The 23,577-nt window shown below is 42.7% G+C and overlaps 1 protein-coding gene across 1 annotated transcript in view; it reads right to left on the minus strand.

The window, feature by feature from the left end:
* Window positions 1-21,524, minus strand: part of LOC122867087 (receptor-type tyrosine-protein phosphatase mu-like) — a 152,199-nt gene extending 130,675 nt beyond the window's left edge. The window contains exon 1 of the mRNA XM_044177454.1: window positions 21,242-21,524. Within this exon, the coding sequence (XP_044033389.1) occupies window positions 21,242-21,329 (88 nt within the window). The 5' untranslated portion in view covers window positions 21,330-21,524. The remainder of the gene's footprint in view (window positions 1-21,241) is intronic.
* Window positions 21,525-23,577: the final 2,053 nt, after the last annotated feature.

Below are 23,577 nucleotides of genomic sequence, written 5' to 3' on the forward strand. Positions count from 1 at the left end.
GGAAATGTTTGGTTTGCATTAGCAGTAACTTAATACAGCATTTTTTCGGGAATGTCGCCGCAGACGCCCAGTTCATAATACTGCAAATGCTTTCATATAATTTCATCAGTGGGCCATAGGCTCAATCACCATTGCGTTAACTCATTTGGTGATAGATACTGACTTAACAGACATTTATTTTAATGAAAATCTTCTAGATTGCCACTTTAAATACCTGGAAATCACTCGGGTTAGAACCACATTCAGGTCCTGATTCCAAACCTTAACAGAGCTATTAGGGTTCTCGGTCCCCCTGTGGCGTCCCACAGGGCTCCGTTCTAGGTTCTCTATGACCTAATAGATTTAAGCCTCTCCCACGGTCACTGTAAAACTGTACTTGTTGCCGTGGTTACCACTGTCATTTTGATACACTGTAACAATATATTTACTACTGATATAAGAATGAAGACTGTTACCGTAGTTACCAGACAGTCAGTCAGACACACAGACAGATATGTAAATAAGGGTGAATTTGAATTAAAAATGATCCAGTCAACAGATGGGCTTATTTAAACACACACACACACACACACACACACACACACACAGCCTGCACGGTTTATAAGAATAGAGATTAGGACGTATCATGAGTCAGATTATCTGTGTTCCAGATAATCAAAAGACAGAAAGAAGAGAAAGATCTCTGGTTCTTAATCTGTCCTCCTTTTTATTTTAGTCCTTTCCTCTCTTTCTCTGACACTAACATGAGTATCACAGGGGGATTGTGGGATTGTTGCTGATGCATGCTGGGTACTTTGTACTAAAACTGTGCTGATGTCAGAGAGAGGTGAATTTTAATGTTCAGTAATAATTCTGCAAAAACACAAACAAGTGACAATAATCTGACTGGATTATTCAACTGTCAGACAGAGCAGAGCTGTGACTAGGTCGATGATTCATCGGTTTCACCAGTTAATTGGTGCCGATAGGATGTTTTACAAACTTTCATTATCAAAGGAACTTGGCTCCGATACTGGCCGATGACTGCGCCGCTCATGTACTGTAGCGCTCAGCGCTGTATAGCACACACCCACCAGTCAACTTGGAGTATCTGTGCCGGTGTTTTAAACCAAAAAGGGCGCATCTCTTCACCAGTGGAAGAGGCTCAGTCGTCCTGAGAGAGATCATCAATTAGCTTGCCAACTCCTGGCAATGAGCCAGATTATTCTCCAACTCCGTCCTCTACTCCGTGGACCCACCATCACACCGCCCGGCTCCCGGGCTGGCCGTTCCCAGGCCGGACTACGGAGGTAACTCCAGAGTGTGAGAATCACTAAGCTTGTCTATTAGACGCCAGAGGCGTGACTTCGGTTTACTTTCATTGGCCAACGTTTGTATTGAGTCTCACACTGAGTATTTTTGTTGGTGGGAAATGGGATAATTGGCTGATTAATCAGCTATCGGCTTTTTTCTGCTCCAAACTATCTTTATTATATCGGCCTTTAAAAATCCACTATCGGTTGACCTCTATCTGTGACTACTGACAGCTGAGGAGAGAGGAAGAAGAAGCTGGATGATAAGGAGATAAAGAAGAATGAGAAGAATAGGTGAGGAGGACGAATGAGTACAAAGCGAAAGTGAAGCAGTAAAAGAGAGAGAGACATTTAGAGGCCTTTTTCTGTCCTGCTGAGTCATCATAAATCTGTGTGTGTGTGTGTGTGTGTGTGTGTGTGTGTGTGTGTGTGTGTGTGTGTGTGTGTGTGTGCTGCAGTGATCAATACAGCAGCAGATTGTCTGGTTCTCAGGTGTCGAGTTTTACTGAAGCTCACTAAATCTTATTGTGTTTATTTCAACATCCAACTCAACATGCTAACAAACGTTCTGAACAGGGATTTCCATTATTGATTAACATTTATATATAAATAGTAAAAAATGTCCATCACAGTGTCTCAGATGTTTAAGCTGACGACTGTCTTGTTTGGTCCGAAACCCAAAGATTCAGTTTACTGTTTACACATTTGAGAACATGACACCAGAGGAGGTTTTACTTGATAAACAATTAATTGATTATCAAAATTGATGTTGAACTTACTATGTTCAGAACAACATTGCCAAAGCTTTTCTAAACATTTGGACTCCCTCTGAGTTTATACAAGACAAAAGAGTACAATTAAAAGGAGCCTACACTCACATTACCATGTTTGTCCCTCTGTAAATCACTTTAGACGCATTCTAACGTTTTTATAGTAAACTCCAAACACCTCCCTTTCAGAACAGACCAGCATCATGTCTGCGACCAAATCGGTTCAAGAGCAGGAACCATTTTATTTTGTCATTTTTGGGCTTAGGCACAAAAAGGTATTGCTTGTAATTAACATACCAGACTCCATAGAGAAATCAGAGGATTTTGGATTGTCCACACAAATCGCCAGACAATTAATACAACAAACGACTGGACAACACACACACATGAACACACACACACACAAAGAGCAGTGTAAATGTCAAGGATGACACCTCCAGCTGATGAAGAGTACACCAGAGTCTGCATCTCACCCTTTGACACCCCCCTCCTCACCCCCTCACCCGGGCATACAGAAGGTCATCTCTAACCTCCAGCAGAGAGAGAGGGGGAGATCATTCAGCCTGGCAGAGGCTGAAAAGGTCCTCTCCCACAGGACTCACTCACAAAACAACACACGACACAATACAACACACATATTAACACACACTAACACACAGTAACAGCAGGTGTGAGGCTGTTCGGCTTCAGGGAGCAGAGATATGAACAAAAAGTCAAAATGTGGTAGCAAAAGACGCAACTGGTGGCTGCAGAGAAGAAGGCGAGATACACTGGACGAGAAGAGATGAGGTGACGAGCTTCCTGTTTTCTATCTGACACATTAACAACAGGACGTTCAGGTGTTTCACTGCTGTCAGCTCACATGCTGCAGGTAAAGAGGGTCACTGGATATTCATTCGTTCATCATGAACATGAAACTATAAGTAGAGACGGTCGTCAGATTGCTGCTGTGGCTGTCGGAGGGTTTTTAGCCTCTTCTGCTCCGGTCGCAGCTCCAGCAGAAAACACTTTCTATAAACTGATCTGAGAAGAATCTCCTCAACAACTTCAAACGGACTCTTTCCCAGTTTCACACTTTATAAACTGCTTTTATTTCCTTTGATTGAGACAATAAATGTATTACAGTGATGTTAGAAGGTGGCAGACTCACCTGTCTCTGTTTCACCTGCTGCCGTCTGTTAATCTGACATCAATCACTGCAGACTGTCGTGTTGAAACAGAAACGTCAGGACTTTTATATAAAAGTGACTCCAGCACTTATTCAGACCGACACGTTAGATCACCATCAGATTCATGCAAACAGCTGCAGGTCTGACAGGAGCGCACAGGTCTATAATAAGACAACAACAATAATCAATAATCATGTAGAAAAACTAGAGCTGCTCATCTTTATATGTGTATTTCAGTGAATCTCTATCAGCCATGAAACACTATGAACACACATACACACTCATAGACCATTATAAGCACTCCTCTCTCTCTTCCCTGCAGCTCCCTTACGGCGGTCGACCACTAATGCAAATGTGCTGCGAGCCAGGCCTGGGGGGCACTTAGACCCCCCCTCCCCACCCGCCTCCACCACCACCACCCCCTGCTTTTACCTGTCTGTCTCTCTACAGACTGTCTCACTGCTGTGGTTGGTTCTGATTCTGGGTCAGTTTTCAGTGCTTTTATATTTTCCACAGACTGTTTTCTTCTTCTGTTGATGATGGCGACGTTAACTTCCTGTTTTACACCAGTTATTAAAGAGCACTTAAACCATATTTCAGCTTAGAAACTCCCCTCACATTTTATAAAAACATTCAAACCCACTTCATCTCCAGACTCATGGAAACCCGCTGAAAACACATCCACTTCCATGACTGAATTCTTCATATATTTATGTCTTTTTAGTTTCTACTAATTATGTTATTTATTATGGTCATAATTTACTAAACCAAAACCAGTGGATTTAGTGTTTTGTTGCTCTTTAAGAATGTGTTTTATGTATTTTTATGTTTTTTTTAATCTTTATATTTTGAGCTGCATTATTTCAAATATCTGTCAGATTTTGAGCGTTTTCTTCCTGCTGGAACAGAACCTGGAAGCTCTGCTGTCTGTTTTCTTCACTTTTCATAAGTCATTTCTTATGCTTCTGTAAAGCTTCTTTACTTTGTGTGTGTTTTAAATATATTAGGATATTTATATTACTTATTAATGTCTTTATTACCAATTCCCCATATGGTTTCAAAGCTTATAGCCTTCAATTGTTTTTAGCTTTGTGATTTTTCTTTCTTCTCCTATCTCTTGTGTGTATCTGTTGTCCTGGGTGGGAAACATAAAATGCCCTTGTAGAGATAAATAAAGTTTTGAATTGAATTCAATTCTCACTGCATTGTCAGGTTGTCATGGTTTTGGGGTTGTGTCTAGTTGATTTCCTGTTTTATTTTGAAATACTCTCCTTCCCTCATGTGTCTGGTAGTTTTGCTTCCTGTTGTTGATTGCTTTGATTGTTTTCACCTGTGAATTAGTTCCACCTGTGTCTCGTTGTCTCCCCTACCTGAGTGTATTTAGTCTGTGTTCTTCCTTTGTTCTCTGTAAGATCGTCATTGTACCTGGATGCCCTTTGTCTTTCGGCAAGCGGCCTGGCCTTGTGTTCTGTTGGACCTTGCATGGATGTTGGATTGTGGACTTTGCCTGCTCCCTGTCTGAATTGTTTTGCTTCTGTTGGACTGCCTGAAATCTGTAAGCCTTTTGTTTTCTTATTATTAAATCGTTGATCTGCACCTGCCCTGTCTACGTGTCTGCATTTTGGGTCCTATGTCTGTGTTCCTGCTCGACAAACCATAACACAGGTTGTTTCACTTGTGAGAGATGAGCTTTTTAGGTCTCCATTAAAGCCTGAAGTGATGAGATTTTTGCAAGAAGGGCATTCTGGGAAATGTTTAGAAAACATGGTCGCCTCAGTCTCCTTTACTGTTTGCTTTGCTCATAGAGCCTCTAGCTGAAACAGCGAGTGGGACATCCATATTTCATTATATGCAGATGATGCACTTGTGTTTATGAGTTAAAATCTGTATCATCTCTAATCAAGATCACTAATGAATTTAATAAATGATGATGCATCCTTTACCCTGCAGCATGTTTCTCTGAACATTTTTAAATATGTCTTATCTTTTCCCAAAGCTTTGATTGAACTGAACATCATTTTCTGTTTATGGAGAACATAAAATTAAACCAACCAGTCTCTTTACTAGCTGAACTTCCAACTCTGCTTACTGCAGAAAGACAAAAGCTGCTTATATTTCCTTAAAGCTACCAGAGTGCACTTCACACTTTAACTGCATGGATAAACCAAATCTAATGTTTCTGGTTTATTACTGGTTTATTTTGTCTGTTACAAATGTCCACCTACTCCACCAGTGAGTGACTTAAGTTTGAGGTCATTAAACATGATTTTCTTATTGCTTAACATGTTGTGTAGCTGTCAGGAACGAGTTTCTGGTTGTACGTGACAGGAACAGCAGTGTATGCTAAATATGTGAATTTCATTTGATTTGTTTAATAAAAAAAAAAACTTAATTTGAAAGAAACAAATCAGGTCAAAGTTTCTTCACCTACAAATGAATTAAAAGATCAGAAAATATCAGCAGGAATAACTGATTCTGTCTCTGTGTGTGTGTGTGTCTTTAACCTCTCAACCTCGACCAATCCCAGAGGTGATTCTTGGTTTCCTGCGGTTACGCTCTGACACACATACAGCCAATCATTAATCAGAGTCTGCTGGCATATTAAGAGTCTGGACCCGCCCGAGGACACACACAGCGACCCAAAAACTCGTCCTCAGTACAAAGACGTCTCAGAAAGCAGGAGGTCGTCGCACACTGAGCGTGCTCAGCTGGACGACAGCGTGGAGTCACTTGCCGCCTGCCAGAAGCGCTCGTGTTTACAGACGGCAGCGAACGCAGGCTGACAGTCCAAGTGTCAGTTTGAATTGACAGAAAATGCAACTTTCCTGCATCAGAAGCATAAAGTTTTTATGCAAAATAGAACATGATATTCTTTGGTTCTCTAATTCATTAAATCTTAATTAATGTTCACTTGGGGTCAGTAGAACAAGCTGTAAACACATTGAAGTATTTGTCTAACATCTTTATTAGACTCAAATTATTAATCAAAGCAGAGATTTTTTTTGTTTTCAGTTACAATACAGTTTCAGCTTAGCAGCCGTCATTGTTTAGTTCCTGTTTTTCAACCAGTTAAAAGCCAAAAACCTGAAACAACATTAAAGTTGGAAACCATCAGAGGACCAGACCAGGACTCAGAGCTGCTCTCAGCTGACTGCTCATTGGTCGATTGTTGTTTATTTTGACTTGGTTCAGCAAACACCTGCTTCAAACTTTGAATCCAGAGCTGCGGAGCCCGAGACAAGATTAATATTTAAACACACACACACAGATATTAGCTGCGTATGAATATTTACTGTAGTAATATAGGTTAAATAGCAGCTTCTGGGCCTGGAGTCCCTGTAGGCTTTACTGACACACTGCAGTGTGTGTTATCTTCAAGCTGGCAGCACTTTTCAGATAATTATCATAATGATTATGATAAAAAGAAAAAGAGAAAGCGTTAAATTCCTAATAAAATATTTATCCTTCCCTCCTTCCTTCCTTTCGTTTAACCACCGGCACTGAACAGACAGACCGACAGACAGACATGTTCTTGTAATAAAGCTGAGGGGGAGGAGTTGACGTCTTTAATATTAATCTGGATATTAATGTAATATTCACACCTGGGCAGAAAATCCCACAGGAGGATATTAAAGGAGAGAAAGTGAAGCTGGAAACCTGCTGACACACAAACTCACTGTCGCTCTGTGATCGGCCCACAGCTTCAACAGCACCTAAACACAACAAAGTGAAGGGAAGGGAAGTGAAGTGAAGGGAAGGGAAGTGAAGTACACCTGCTTTTAAACAACATCAGATATTCTGTTTGAATGGAAAGGGCGTCTCCCAGAGGATGAGTGATGCATTATGGGTTGTGTGTAGCCTTCATGTTGCTAAGCTAGCTGGTTTCTTCATGTGTGTTTATATGTGTGTTTAACTAAGTGTTTAGTTAGTTCGGTTTAACCTGCAGGAGTTGTTTCTAATCAGAGCAGTACTGTCATTTCTCCAAACCTTTGATTTATTGATCAAAAGAAGCCAAAGTTGTCAAATGTTAAATGTCTGAACATAAGCATCAGTCTGAAAGTGACATGTTGATTTAAATCGGGAAGTGATCAAAGAATCTTTACCAGTCTGACTATGACAGCTTTCAGCAGTTTTCACATATTTCAGTCGGTAACAAAAAAGTATTGAGGTTTGATACCAAGTTCTTCTTCTGTGGTGTTTTAACTGCTGCAGTCGAGGACAAACAGTTAAAGATATTTTCCCCCTTCCTTTTACTCGTATCTTAATTATATTTGATACTTTGAGCTTTAATCACAGCTGAACATGGTGTCCACGCTGACTCTAATCACTGACCTCCTCCTCCACATATTCCACATGTGAGATTATTTATATTCCAGCAACAGAAAATGAATAAAACATGTCGTTAATCTCTTGCTCTGAATTTACTGAATCTGCTTTTCTTATTACATTTCTCATTCTTCACGCTCACCTCCCGCCTGCAGTTTCATGCTTCATGTTTGTATTTCAGTAATTTAAAAAACGCATAAATCTTTGTTCGCTTTAATCTCCCCACAAATCCACATCAGAGCCGCAAATTATCTGCAGCAACAGAAGGAGGAAAGTTCCAGTTTTCACTTAATAAACCAGGACTTCCTCCGTGTGTTTGCGGTCGGTCCGGGTTGGATTAAAGCCTTTAGCGAAAGGCTCCCCGGCGGGCTGAGACGCTGCGATCGGCCCCGGTGGCCTCTGGGATTAACGTGCCGCCTTCAGACGCAGCGTCTGCAAACCCAGCGGGGATTAAAGGAGGCCGGATTAAGACTCCTTTTGTTTAACGTGTGAGATGAGATAGAAGCTGTGGAGGAGGATTTGTGCCTCTGAGAGCACACAGAGGGAGGCTGGTGTCACAGAGATCCAAATCTCCCTCGGTCCCTGAACTCACCACAGTCACACAGTGCATACTTTAATGCTTCAGCTGCTGCTGGAGCTCAGATCCACAAACATCCTGTTTTCCAATGTTGGAATAAATTATAGGAATATTAAAAGGAGTGAAAAAACAACAAATCTAACCTCCATAAAATCATATAAAATAAAATTGTAAATCGACATTACAGATAACTTGATTTTGGGACCAGTTCTACTTTCATCATATATTCTCCCATTGGTGATATCATTATTATTTCCTTCTTTATGCTGATGACCCACAGCTATACGTCCCAGTAAATCCTGAAAATGCCACTAGTCTGTCCACCATAAAAGACTGATTAAATAGACATTAAGATCCTTATCGTCCCTTTTCCAAAAACACTAAACCTTCTGTTAAAAACCTCCTGGAGGTGTCCTCTTTGGTTCCAACCTTTATTTCGACATCATCCAATCTTGCTTTCATCATTAAGGAATATTGTTAAAATCCGTTCATATCAGAGACACCGAGTCCATCATATATGTGTTCATCAGATTACTGTAATGATCTCGGGCATCAGTGCAGAACGCAGCGGCCAGACTAAAAACACAAGCCGAGACAAGAGGTCATATTATCCTCCTAATGTCTTTACACTGACTACCAGTTCATTACAGAATTAATTTTAAAGCACTTCACGGCTCCAGACTTTATCTCTGAATTACTGCGTCCTTATAAACCTGCACACAGTCTGAGGTCCTCATGTCGAGGTGTCAGACTAAAGGGGACCTAGACTCTGGAGCAACCTGCCCGACAAACTCAGACCAAAATCAGGGTCTTCTTTTCAATCGATTCTGAAAATGTATTTTTACTGTCAGCCTTTTTAATAACCTTATTCAGTTTGGGTAAACGTGTCTGAATGTGTGTTTATGAGTGAAATGTAACGTATGTTTTATGTTGTAAAGCACTTTGTAATCTCTGGTTTTAATAAGTGCTATATAAATAAACTTTATTATTATTATTATTCCAAACACATTGCAAATGAAAACTAACAAATTAAGATAATGAAGCTTTGTTTTTACACACATTTAAACACTTTTGTTGGATTTATTGTGTAACAATGTGTAGCAATGCTACATGCTACATGCAGATTTGGGTGACTTGTGTGAATATGGGTGCGGAACAATTCTGTAAAATTTGGGCTGAAACAATTAGTTGATTAATCGATTAGTTGATCGACAGAAAATCAATATGCAATTATTTTGATAATCAAATAATCATTTCATGTTTTTAAGCAAAAATGTCAAAACTTCTCTGGTTTCAGCTTCTTAAATATGAGGATTTGCTGCTTTCCGTTGTCACATATGACAGTAAACTGAAACTGTGCTGTTGTTTCCCCCGTGAGCTCTGGAAAATTATAACGGCCATTTTTCACAGTTTTCTGACATTTTTAGACAAAACGATTAACCAATTAATCAGCAAATTAATCAACATGAAAATACTTGTTAGCTGTTAGCTGTTAGCCTTTAATGAACACCGTTTCCCATCAGCCCACAGACCATCGTGGGTCAACGAAAAGAGTCTGGTGGCTCAGGCGTGTAATTATAAATAAATCTTTCTTTAATATTATCGTCCTGAAAAACGCTGATAATTTGGTACAAAATGTGGCAGGAATATTTTTGATTTCAGACTGTGTTACTGTGTGTGTGTGTGTGTGTGTGTTACTGTGTGCGTGTTACTGTGTGTTACTGTGTGTGTGTGTGTGTGTGTGTTACTGTGTGCGTGTTACTGTGTGTTACTGTGTGCGTGTTACTGTGTGTGTGTGTTACTGTGTGTGTGTGTTACTGTGTGTTACTGTGTGTGTGTTACTGTGTGTTACTGTGTGTGTGTGTTACTGTGTGTTACTGTGTGTGTGTTACTGTGTGTTACTGTGTGTGTGTGTTACTGTGTGTGTGTGTGTGTGTTACTGTGTGTGCGTGTGTTTGTGTTACTGTGTGTTACTGTGCATGTGTGTGTGTGTGTGTGTGTGTGTTACTGTGTGTGTGTGTGTTATTGCGTGTGTGTGTGTTACTGCGTGTGTGTGTGTGTTATTGCGTGTATGTGTGTGTGTGTGTGCGTGTGTGTGTGTGTGTGTGTGTTACTGTGTGTTACTGTGCATGTGTGTGTGTGTGTGTGTGTGTTATTGCGTGTGTGTGTGTGTGTTACTGTGTGTGTGTGTGTGTTACTGTGTGTGTGTGTGTAGTATTGCGTGTGTGTGTGTTACTGCGTGTGTGTGTGTGTTATTGCGTGTATGTGTGTGTGTGTGTGTGTGTTTAATCCCTGTCCAGAGATGTCAGTCTGATTAGTGTTGTGGCCCAAATCCCTGATCATATTCATAGGATTATTGTTTGAAGATGTGTGTGTGTGTGTGTGTGTGTGTGTGTGTGAGATGACTTGAAGACAGACTGAAGTAATGAGACAGGGATTAGTGTGTGTGTGTGTGTGTGTTATCAGTATAATCTGTGTTAAGATGCTTCCTGCCTCGTCAGCAGATCTCAGACTTAAAACACTGTTAAACGCAAGCATGTTTGTACTTGTATACTTGTGAGGACCCTCTGAGGCTGTAGTCCCACGGTGAATAAACTCATGACAACACCGGTGTTACAGATTCCACCGGACCCCGTCGATGATGCTCAACATCTGCAGCAAAAACAAACAAAAGCATCGGCCTCGACGACCTGTTGCTCGTTCGACGTGGATAACGAATCGCAGGCGCTGCTGACCCTGTTGTCTCTGCCTCGTCGTCGGTCCAAGCAAAGAAAGCTCTGGTCTCACTTTTCGCCATGGCTGTTCTTCGTTCGCAGTATTTGCTACAACTGAGCGGCCGTCAGCAGAGTAGACAGTCTGCTTCCTGTTTGCACCGGTGCCCAGTGCGCGTGAATCGTCACGTGATGTGCGTTTTCAGGCGTGTTAGTGTGGACGGAGCTTATTTCTGAAACGGGGCTGAAACGCTCGTCTGGACAAAGATCGTTTTCATTTTAAAATGCTGTTTTAAAACGAAAGCGCCTACGCGCTCGGTTAAGTTGTGGCTCGTTTCGAAGGTTGTGTAACTGCTGTTCCTACGGTGGCAAGTTTCTATACATTAGTCAACAGGAGGTTAGACTGACTTTATGAATAGTTTCATCGTGTTGAGAATATTACACAGCAGTTGAGAATAAGCACGGATGTAGTAGGTTGTAATTAGCGGCATTAAGCAATAATTTACAGGCGAATGAACACAAGTAGTTTGTGTTTTGAATGATTTGATTTACTGCCGAGCAAATGAAGCTGCAAAGCTGGAAACATCCGTTCTGAGGAGAAGCTTCAGTGGTTCACAGGTCAGGCACGTGTAACAGGCTCGGCTATGAAAACAGAGCTAAGCTAGCTTTCATTCCCTGCAGGCGCTGAGCTGGCCAAGTTCAACAGCTGCGTACGTCTGGCCGACCAATCAGCTGGCCAGGACACCAGGAACTGACGGACAGTGCTGACCTGAACTTAACACAATGTTACGAGCTGCAGAGGAAAACGGATGTAGCAAACACTTCACTTCCTTCATTTCTTTCACTTGGTTTTCCTCTTCACTTCTTTCTTTCCATCCTCCACACACACACACACACACACACACACACACACACACACACCAGGAGCTGACAGGCTCAATGTGACCACACACTGCTGAGAACACTAACACTATTAAAGGTTACTGTGTGTGTGTGTGTAGCAGCTAAATTGGCTTAAGAAGCAGCCTGAGAACGGACGAAAAGTCATATGATCGCCTCACACACACACACACACACACACACACACACACACACACACACACACAGTCATTAAAACAATCACAAATCTTATTAGAAATCTAGTGATGCTTTAAAGTCTCTCAGAGGAACAAGTGTCTCTAACTTCCAGTAGTGAGGTGTTACTGGAAACCAGTCTGTCCCAGTCCAGAGTCGGTGCGAGGACCTTTTTAAAGCCAGTTTCCCCTGTGAACGGTTGTCTTAGTTACCAGCTCTGAACTCAACTGAAGAGGTTAAATATCTCAGCAGACACAGGTCAGCATATGTCAGGGACCTCTGAGAAAGCGACAGACAGCGACAGGACAGATAGTGGGACAGACAGGAGGACATACAGAGGGACAGACAGGAGAACAGACAGAGGGACAGACAAGAGGACAGACAGCAGGACAGACAGGAGGACATCAGCAGAACAGACAGGAGGACAGCAGGAGGACAGACAGGAGGACAGACAGAGGGACAGACAAGAGGACAGACAGCAGGACAGACAAGAGGACAGACAAGAGGACAGACAGCAGGACAGACAGGAGAACAGACAGCGACAGGACGGACAAGAGGACAGACAGCAGAACAGACAGGAGGACAGCAGGAGGACAGACAGCAGGACAGACAGCAGGACAGACAGGAGGACAGGCAGAGGGACAGACAAGAGGACAGACAGGAGGACAGACAGCAGGACAGACAGGAGGACATCAGCAGGACAGACAGAAGGACAGACAGCGACAGGACAGACAAGAGGACAGACAGGAGGACAGCAGCAGGACAGACAGGAGGACAGACAGCAGGACAGACAGGAGGACATCAGCAGGACAGACAGAAGGACAGACAGCGACAGGACAGACAAGAGGACAGACAGCAGAACAGACAGGAGGACAGCAGGAGGACAGACAGGAGGACAGCAGCAGAACAGACAGGAGGACAGCAGGAGGACAGACAGGAGGACAGACAGCGACAGGTCTGGTTGGTTTGTGTTACATCTGATACAAGATGGTGTCATCTGCATAAAAACAGCCATTACAGTGCTGAGATGGAAAATACATATTTACGTGGAGGGTAAACAGCAGATCAATGTAACGTAGATCACTGAGGGACACCTTTATCAACCACTTGGGGTCTTGATTTGCTCAGCAGCAGTTTGAACTGGACCAGAGAGATCTTTGTTAGGGTTAGCGGACCTTTGTCGTCATGGTTACAATAATAAACACGTGGTTATGGTTAGTAGAAGATGGTCAATAAGTGTGTCTCCAACCACCTGTTTTCATTGCATTTTCAACAAACCTGAGGGGAAACTGAAAGAAACCCTCTAGTGTTTCCTGTCTGAGGTGTAAAAGCTGATAAAACCAGAAGCAGACTGAGGGAATAACTGCCGACGTCATGAAGCCTGAAGAGCTGAAAGCATCAGATCTGTGTGGAGTGATGAGGAGGCTGTAACCTTCCTCACATGATCACATGAAACTAACAGAAACGTCATGTTTTCCACATGGTTTTCCATGGTCTGAGCTGCGACTGGAGCTCTTCTAATGAAACAGAAGATGACTGAATGTGATCAGACAGACGAGCAGCTGAAGTTTGTTCTGAACTCGAGATGGAAAGAAGAAAAAACAAGAAAAGAAAGAGAGGAAGGAAACAAAGGAAGGAAGGTTTGAGGGGAGATAATTAACTCACTGAGGACCCTCAACACACACACACACACACACACACACATATGCACACTGTAACACACACACCTGACTTCACAGTGTGTGTGTTTAATCTGTGAGCTTCATTAAAACCCTGACGAGACAGAACAAAGAGCTGACTGCACCTGAACACACACACACACACACACTCAGGAGGAAAAGGTAAAGTCCTGAATCAGCGACAGTCCTGAACCTGGACACACCAGGTCATCAGGGAGTGTGTGTGTGTGTGTGTGTGTGTTGCTGAGTTAACAGTAGTGCTCTAATTACAGACACCTCTCTCTCTCTTTGCTTCAGTTTTCAGGTTTTGGTCGTTTGCACTTTAAAGGACCAATCAGCTGTTTCTTTATCATGTCGAGGGTGGTTCACTAACAAGACGCAAAACCACCACAAAGAGACGTAAAACCACCACAAAGAGACGCAAAACCACCACAAAGAGACGTAAAACCAAACCACCACAACCACAAAGAGACGCAAAACCACCACAAAGAGACGTAAAACCACAACAAACGACGCAAAACCACCACAAAGAGATGTAAAACCACCACAAAGAGACGTAAAACCACCACAGAGACGTAAAACCACAACAAACGACGCAGCTGCGAACAAACTGACGTGGAAAATCACCGAAGTTCCCCTTTAAGGCGGCTATCATCAATATTTTTTATTAGCAGGCGATCACATGACCTCCTGTATGTTAAAGGTGTCTCTGTGGACTCACAGCTGGATTACCAACCAGACAAACAGCAAACTGCCCAGGGACCATAGACGTCCAGGTTTACTCCACATCAGTTGGTTCTAACAAACTGATTCATCGCAAATTTGTCAGAAGCCAAAACTAAAGAAGAACATGGCGGGTCCTCCGTTCTCCATCTTGTCGGTCTGGTTTTGTAGAGGGATTGTTTTAGTTCTTTAGCTCATCTGTTGTAAAGTTAAGTATTCCACGACGACGAACCTTCAAAAGCTAAAAACAACAACATAACAAACAATAATCACCATCACAGTCAATAAAGTGACAAGCAACAAACTACAAACTAAACGGCTCAAACAGCCGTTGCCCCCGACGACTGGGCATGCTCATTAGCCTCGCTCCATCATCACGGTTATTAGGGCATGGCGGCCATCTTGGACCCAGGCCGGGGAGAGTTTAATTTCATTCTCTGCTGCACACACACACACACACACACACACACACACACACACACACACACACACACTGTGCCCCCACAGCCCTCCGTATGTGCAGCGGAGAGGGACGGAGAGGAGGAGAAATCCAACACACCCCAAGGCTGCAGACACAGACAGACTTTTTAAAAAGAAAGTCAAAGTGATTTTCATTCCAGTCTTAACAGCAGCCGAACCAGCAGTCAGCAGCTCCTGTCTGCAGTGGACCCGTGGACGGACAGACAGCTGTCTCTGGATCACTGTGAGGCTGAAGGAAACTCAGAAACGTGACTTCCTCTGGAAGTGTAAGTCACACTGAATGATTCAATGTGAGTTTCATGTCCGATAGTTCAGATCTGACGGAGTTATGACTCTGAGAAGGAGGAGGTTTCTGACTCAGATCCACCTCCTGCAGGGGGGGTCTACCCAGCAACCCCATCCACCCATCAGCCATGTTTGGGTTTGTTTGTCAGCACGGAGACTCTGAATGACGGCAGGATGGTGAGGAGGAAATAACACCACTGATACACAACTACACACACACACACAGTAAACAAACTCCTAATGAGCTTCAGAGCTTCCTTAATTACTTTGTTGTTAATTGGTTTACATGAGAATCCGCCTGCTGCCTTGGAACACTGACTGACTGGTTTGTGTTGCTGCTGCTGCATCACGTCTCGTGTCCAGTACACTCCCAGTTTAACGTCTGACTGGAGAACAAAGGTTGTGATTCCGGGTGTCACCTGAGCAGGTGAAGAGGAGCCTGTTTGGTTTCTGGATTCGTCTTCTGATCACGACGAATGATTAGAACCACTACCTGCAAACATGTCAACTCCTTTCTTTGAAGAATTGATTAACTGTTTAGTTTATAAATAATAGTGGAAAACTGAGTCCAGTTTGACGTCTGTTAATGTCTCGTTTTGTCTGACCGACTGTCCAAAACGCGAAGAGAGAAAGATAATCTGACAGCGGAGGATGTTGATGGACTGCTAATAGCTTCAGTACAGTGGGACACGTGGAGACGCTTCATCCTGACTTTACGTGTTAAACACAGCGAGTTTCCATCACTTGTTCTCTACAAACTTCTAATCAGAAGTTTCTGTTTTTACGTTCTGAGGTGATCTGAAAATAAAAAATACACATTTCAGGTGTGGAATTAAGTCATTTTGAGGGCAAGGCCACTTGATAAATACAAATTTACTGTGGCATCGCGGCCAAAATCAGTGGTGCAATAACAATAAGTGATAATTACACCGTATGAAGACAAAACAGGATACAATCAATTAGGAGTATGTGCATTGAGTACTGAGGTTATTTAAACTGTACACTGAACGTTTGACTTTTCCACAAAATGCTGTCTGGTTGATTTTTTTCAAATGTGAACAGTTCATTATATGATATAATATATTGTTATTGTTACATTATAATGATAAATTATGTCTATAAATAGGCTAAGGGTGATCAAAATTAACACTTGCGCAACTATTAGTCTGAGATCACAAGAGCAGTCACAAAAAGACTCGACTCGCCACCAGCCTCCGTTAGTTAGTGTGCTATTTCAGTGGGAGGAGATGGTGGGAATGAGATGCGGACTGATCAAAAAATGAAGATTTCTCACTAAAATCCGCACTGGTTGGTGGATCAGAAACATGCCGAATTAAGCACCAACGCTCTATCTATAGTGTGAGTGTGACGGTATTTGAGCAGTTTTTTCAGCCGTTATTGTCATAGTTTTGGGGGTTTTTGTCCTGTTTCCTGTTTTATTTTGTAGTGCTCTCCTCTCCTCGTGTGTCTTGTGGTTTTACTTCCTGTCTTTGTTTGCTTTCCCTCCAGTTTAGTTTGGGTTTTTTCTTTTGTTCAGTGTCAGTTCATTGTCATTCATCATTTGCATCAGCGGTGGTATGTGGTTTAGATGTCAGGTGTCTCAGCCTTGTTTCCTGTGCTTCTCCTGAGTCTCTTGGATTTATTTCTGAGTTTGCTTGGACCTCACCTGGATTTTTGGATTTTGTTTATTGCCTGCTCCTTGTCTGATTTGTTTGCTTGTCTTGGACTGCCTTCCTGATTTGGACCTCTGCCTGCCTGACTATCCATGTAAGCCTTTCCCGTAATAAATTAATGATCTACATCTGCTCTGCCTCTAGTCTGCATTTGGGTCCTATTCCTTGTGTTCCCTGCTCCCTTGGTTAACATCCACTACGACAGAACGAACTGACCATAAAATGGACCCAGCAGACTTTGGTTCCCTCTCCGAGGAACTCCAGGAGGTTCTCCAGCAGGCTCTACAGACCGTGAAAACAGGCTGGTTGCTTATTCCTTAATGGAGAAAGCAATTTTGTCAAGCCCAGGCTATTGGTCATGCCGGCTGTGGCTGCAAATTTATAATTTTTCCACCCTCAAGCAAAGCCTCCAGCCTTCAACCAGTCTGCTAGCAACCAACATGCTAGCAGCCAGCCTACTAGCCCTCTGTCAGTCAGGCTCGGATACAGCCCGTTGCTGTCTTCTGGGAAACCCCCCGGGAGGAAGCATGGCTCCCGCCGATGTGGTTCTTCACCGCTGCCCAGCTGCTCGTCTTCACCGCTGCCCAGCGCCCCAGAGCTGTCAGCAGTCCTGCCTGATCCCCAGTCGGAGCCTGGCCAACACCAGTTCCTGCGCTGTAGCACACCCCTGAACTCTCTGCTGGAATCAGCAGTCTCCTGCTCCGGTTGGGCCGCAACCATCTGAACTCCCAGAGCTGCAGCAGCACCCTCCTGCCACTGCTGGATCGCAGCAGGCTCCTGGTTCCCTGGCATCACTGGTTCACCCGGCTCCTCTACCAGTCTCCCCGTCACCAGTTTCCTGTCCTGCTGCCCTGTTGCCCGACCCTGATCTTGTTCTCCAGCCACACCGCCGGCCTCCATAAGGGTTTGGCCTTCGTCGCTGGCCTCCGGAGGGGTTTCGCCTTCGTCGCGGACCTCATGAGTTGCTCCGTACCTCTGGTCACCACTGGGACCTACTCTGCCTTTTAGCCCTGCCTCCGGGGCGCCCCCCTGACTTGCTCTGCTCTTCTGTCCAGCCCCTGGACCGTCCGCCTGAGATCTTCCACTGGGCCTGCTTGATATTTTAACTCGAATTAACTTGAAATGAGTAAAATGTATATATTAACATGAAGTTCATGATGAAAGATTAATTTACTTCCTGCATGATGTTTAACAGTGAGTCTGTACAATTTTTTATATATATTATTAAAAAAAACACACAGTCAGTGTCCAGTTTATTAGGAACAGCTGCTAAAGCGACTGCAGACTGAGCCAACAGTCCTGTAATGATTATATTCAATGACAATAAAGCTGAATTTAATCTTCATTACAGGACTGTCGGCTCCTTTGTGAAGGTTTTAATGTTCAGTTTGTGTTGACTCAACAGCTGCTGAACCAAAAGGTGTTTCTGTTATTTGGTCCACCGCATTTCTATCAATGAGGGAAGGCTGACATCATGTTTTATATTTAATATGTTCAATACAACATGGTGTTCGTGTTAGAAACAGAGGTTTGATTTACTGCTGCCGCCATCAGGTGAGCAGAGGAAGAACAGCTGACTGAATCATCACCACCATCACCATCATCATCACCATCATCACCATCATCATCACCATCACCATCATCACCACCACCACCATCATCACCATCATCACCATCACCATCATCACCATCATCACCATCACCATCATCACCACCATCACCATCATCATCACCATCACCATCATCACCACCACCACCATCATCATCACCATCATCACCATCACCATCATCACCATCATCATCACCATCATCACCATCATCACCACCACCACCATCATCATCATCATCATCACCATCACCATCATCACCACCATCACCATCATCATCACCATCACCATCATCACCACCACCACCATCATCATCACCATCATCACCATCACCATCATCACCATCATCATCACCATCATCACCATCATCACCACCACCACCATCATCATCACCATCATCACCATCACCATCATCACCACCATCATCATCACCACCACCATCATCATCACCATCACCACCACCACCATCATCATCACCACAGCAGGTTCTCCGGAGAACCCACAGAGCTGTTCTGCGGCTTCAGGCCTCAGCAGAACCCTGTCGTACTACTGCAGTACAAGTACACACATACACAATATGTCTGCTGCTCAGTGCAGTGAGACAGGCGATGTGACTGCGAGCTCCGCTGTCTGACAGCGACATTAACTCATTCTATTTAAGATCAATATCTGAGTATTGATCAATAAATCTAAAATGACTAGAACATCCTGATATGTGACAGATGGTGTAAAACTACATGTGCGTAGTAAAATATAAAGTACTCCCTGTAGTGTCAGTATTATTTAACAGGAAGAGAAACTGAACAGCTGCACTTAATGATTATTTTATGTTTATTAATCTTTTTGTAAATAAAAACAAACGTTTCCCAAAGTGCAAATTAACTTCATGATTTTTATGCTTCGACTAAAAATAAAATGTGTTCAGCGATCACAGTGAGAGGAGAAAAGATTTCTGTGGTGGAGCTGAAACTACTCAACATTTCAACTGAACCTTCGACATTACAACATGTTTTTATATATATATATAAATATATATATATTTATATATATATATATATATATTATATTATATATATAACTATAACAGGCAGTCACCAGATATATTGTATATATAATGCTATATGAACGTAAAAGCTACAACTGGCACTGGATATACGATCAGTATGATCAATAATAATGTTGAAATTAGATTTTCAGTTTAATAATAAAAACCGTCAGAATTCTGATGGACTTCAATATGTTAAACTGATTTACATGATTCAAAAATAGAAGTGAATCTACTGTTTTTATTTCTCTTGATCTTTGCCTTCATGTGCATCTGTGCTTCCTCTGCTCTGCTTTCCAGTTTTTTCTGTTATTATTCATCCATCTTTTCCTCTACTGTCTCTACTGTCTCTAATGTCTCTGTCTCTACTGCCTCTAATGTCTCTAATGTCTCTAAAGTCTCTACTGTCTGTAATGTCTCTAATGTCTCTAATGTCTCTACTGTCTCTAATGTCTCTGTCTCTCATGTCTCTGTCTCTACTGTCTCTACTGTCTCTGTCTTTACTGTCTCTAATGTCTCTACTGTCTCTGTCTCTACTGTTTCTAATGTCTCTAATGTCTCTAATGTCTCTGTCTCTCATGTCTCTGTCTCTACTGTCTCTACTGTCTCTGTCTTTACTGTCTCTAATGCCTCTACTGTCTCTGTCTCTACTGTCTCTAATGTGTCTGTCTCTACTGTCTCTGTCTCTACTGTCTCTAATGCCTCTACTGTCTCTGTCTCTACTGTCTCTACTGTGTCTGTCTCTACTGTCTCTAATGTCTCTACTGTCTCTAATGTCTCTACTGTCTCTACTGTCTCTGTCTCTACTGTCTCTAATGTCTCTACTGTCTCTAATGTCTCTGTCTCTAATGTCTCTACTGTCTCTGTCTCTAATGTCTCTGTCTCTACTGGTTCTACTGTCTCTAATGTCTCTACTGTCTCTGTCTCTAATGTCTCTGTCTCTACTGGTTCTACTGTCTCTAATGTCTCTACTGTCTCTAATGTCTCTACTGTCTCTGTCTCTACTGTCTCTACTGTCTTTAATGTCTTTACTGTCTCTGTCTCTACTGTCTTTAATGTCTCTACTATCTTTAATGTCTCTGTCTCTACTGTCTCTAATGTCTCTACTGTCTCTGTCTCTACTGTCTCTAATGTCTCTGTCTCTCATGTCTCTGTCTCTGCTGTTAAACTCTGCTGTCTCTGTCTCTGCGGTCTCTGTCTCTACTGTCTTTAATGTCTCTACTATCTTTAATGTCTCTGTCTCTACTGTCTCTAATGTCTCTACTGTCTCTGTCTCTACTGTCTCTAATGTCTCTACTATCTTTAATGTCTCTACTGTCTCTACTGTCTCTGTCTCTCATGTCTCTAATGTCTCTACTGTCTCTAATGTCTCTGTCTCTCATGTCTCTGTCTCTGCTGTTGAACTCTGCTGTCTCTACTGTCTCTAATGTCTCTGTCTCTCATGTCTCTCTGCTGTTGAACTCTGCTGTGTGCTACAGCAGCAGCTCTGCTGGATCAGTGCTGTCTGTTGGTACTATTGCTTCGCAGTATTACTTTGCAGTATTTGCAGTATTTGCAGTATTTGCAGTATTTGTACTTCTCTTCACATCTGACGCAGTTTCTGTTTCAGAAAAGTTTTTCTGCTCTGAACCCTGACAGAAAGAAGGCACAGAGAGAAAAGAGGAGGAGAAGGAGGGAGGAGATTTTCCAGCTGGAAACTTGGATGCCGACACACTCACAGAAACAGCAACTCCCATGTTCACACCACTACCCCCTCCAACCCTTTTCCGGAGCCCCCAGAGACCCGGACCCCTATCACCCAAAAACCCGGTCCCTAGTGTCCCCTCTTACCTTTGAAGGTGTCCGCCCGCGCGCCCGTTAGTCCCAGTGAAACCAGTAAGAGAGCCGCGGAGAGCAGGAAAGTTCCAGTCCGCTCCATGTTCACACCGAGACCCTCCGGAGCGCGAGGGAAAACTACCGAGCAACTTCTTCTTCTTCTCTTCTGTTGTTTCCCGTCTGCCGCTCCGACACGCAGACAGACAGGCAGAGGGCTTCGGCTGTCTGTCTCTCCCGTTTCTTCTTCCTCCGCTTCTCTTCAGACCGGAGAGAGAGAGAGAGAGAGACTGGCTCCGTTTACCGAGAGCCGCTGACGTCACAGGGGGCGAGAGGCGTTAGGGGGGCACGAGAGAGAGAGAGAGAGAGAGAGAGAGAGAGAGAGAGAGAGAGAGACAGACAGAGAGAGAGAGAGACAGACAGACAGAGAGAGAGAGACAGAGAGAGAGACAGACAGACAGACAGACAGATTTACATTTATTTTTCCAACTGTGACACAACTTCAGACAGAGGTTTTTATTTTATTACAGGCTATCAATTCTTTTTTATTTAGATTTAATATTTAATTTTACTTCATTTTGTATTTTCATTCATTTCATTTCATTTTTTACTCAGTGGCTCTAATTATTATCTATACCGTTATTATTATTATTTGTATTTTTATATTAGATTCGTCTGCTGACTTTCAGGTTAAAATCAGGTTACATTTAAAGGGTTTTTTAAAACAGCCACACTGTAGAAAACATTAAATTGTTTCAACAGGCTTCTGAAAATCATCAAATCAGATCCAGAGTCTGAACACAGCCGAACATCTTTAAAGCCACGATGCTGCCACCTGCTGGTTCCACAGCTTCCTGTAACTCATTAGGGTTCAGGCTCATATTTAACTCCTCGTTCACATGTTCAAAACATCAGTTTTCCTACAGCGGACAGACGAATCCAGCTCCTGGTTACTGAACTATTCCAGTTGTTAGTCAACAAGAAGTTTACATTCAGAAGTTCCACTGACAAAAATTATTATTCACACACACTTGACAGTCTATTAAAAAAGCAGATATGATTATCATTGAGGCTACACATGATGTCCTCTGTGACTGCTTCCATCTACATACAGATGTATACATATATACAATATATATACAGCGGTGTGCAAAAGTGTTTGCCCCCTTCCTAATTTCTTATTTTTTGCATGTTTGTCACACTTAAATGTTTCAGATCATCAAACAAATTGAAATGTTAGTCAAAGATAACACAAGTAAACACAAAATGCAGTTTTTAAATGAAGGCTGTTATTATTAAGGGAAAGCAAAATCCAAACCTACATGGCCCTGTGTGAAAAAGTGATTGCCTCCTAAACCTAATAACTGGTTGGGCCACCCTTAGCAGCAACAACTGCAATCAAGCGTTTGCGATAACTTGCAGTGAGTCGTTTACAGCGCTGTGGAGGAATTTTGGCCCACTCATCTTTGCAGAATTGTTGTAATTCAGCCACATTGGAGGGTTTTCGAGCATGAACTGCCTTTTTAAGGTCATGCCACAGCATCTCAATAGGATTCAGGTCAGGACTTTGACTAGGCCACTGCAAAGTCTTCATTTTGTTCTTCTTCAGCCATTCAGAGGTGGACTTGCTGGTGTGTTTTGGATCGTTGTCCTGCTGCAGAACCCAAGTTTGCTTCAGCTTGAGGTCACAAACAGATGGCCTCAGTTCTTTGGATGTTGTTGTGGGGTCTTTTGTGACCTCTTGGATGAGTCGTCGTGGCGCTCTTGGGGTAATTTTGGTCGGCTGGCCCCTCCTGGGAAGGTTCGCCACTGTTCCGTGTTTCCGCCATTTGTGGATAATGGCTCTCACTGTGGTTCGCTGGAGTCCCAAAGCTTTAGAAATGGCTTTATAACCTTTTCCAGACTGATAGATCTCAATTGCTTTCTTTCTCATTTGTTCCTGAATTTCTTTGGATCTCGGCATGATGTCTGGCTTTTGAAGATCTTTTGGTCTACTTCACTTTGTCAGGCAGGTCCTATTTAAGTGATTTCTTGATTGAGAACAGGTGTGGCAGTAATCAAGCCTGGGTGTGGCTAGAGAAATTGAACTCAGGTGTGATAAACCACAGTTAAGTTATGTTTTAACAGGTGGGGCAGTCACTTTTTCACACAGGGCCATGTAGGTTTGGATTTAGTTTTCCCTTAATAATAACAACCTTCATTTAAAAACTGCATTTTGTGTTTACTTGTGTTATCTTTGACTAATATTAAAATTTGTTTGATGATCTGAAACATTTAAGTGTGACAAACATGCAAAAAAATATTATATAAAATAAATTATATTATATTATATATATATTATATATTATATATAT

Source organism: Siniperca chuatsi, linkage group LG19 (assembly GCF_020085105.1).
Source record: "Siniperca chuatsi isolate FFG_IHB_CAS linkage group LG19, ASM2008510v1, whole genome shotgun sequence".
NCBI lineage: Eukaryota > Metazoa > Chordata > Actinopteri > Centrarchiformes > Sinipercidae > Siniperca > Siniperca chuatsi.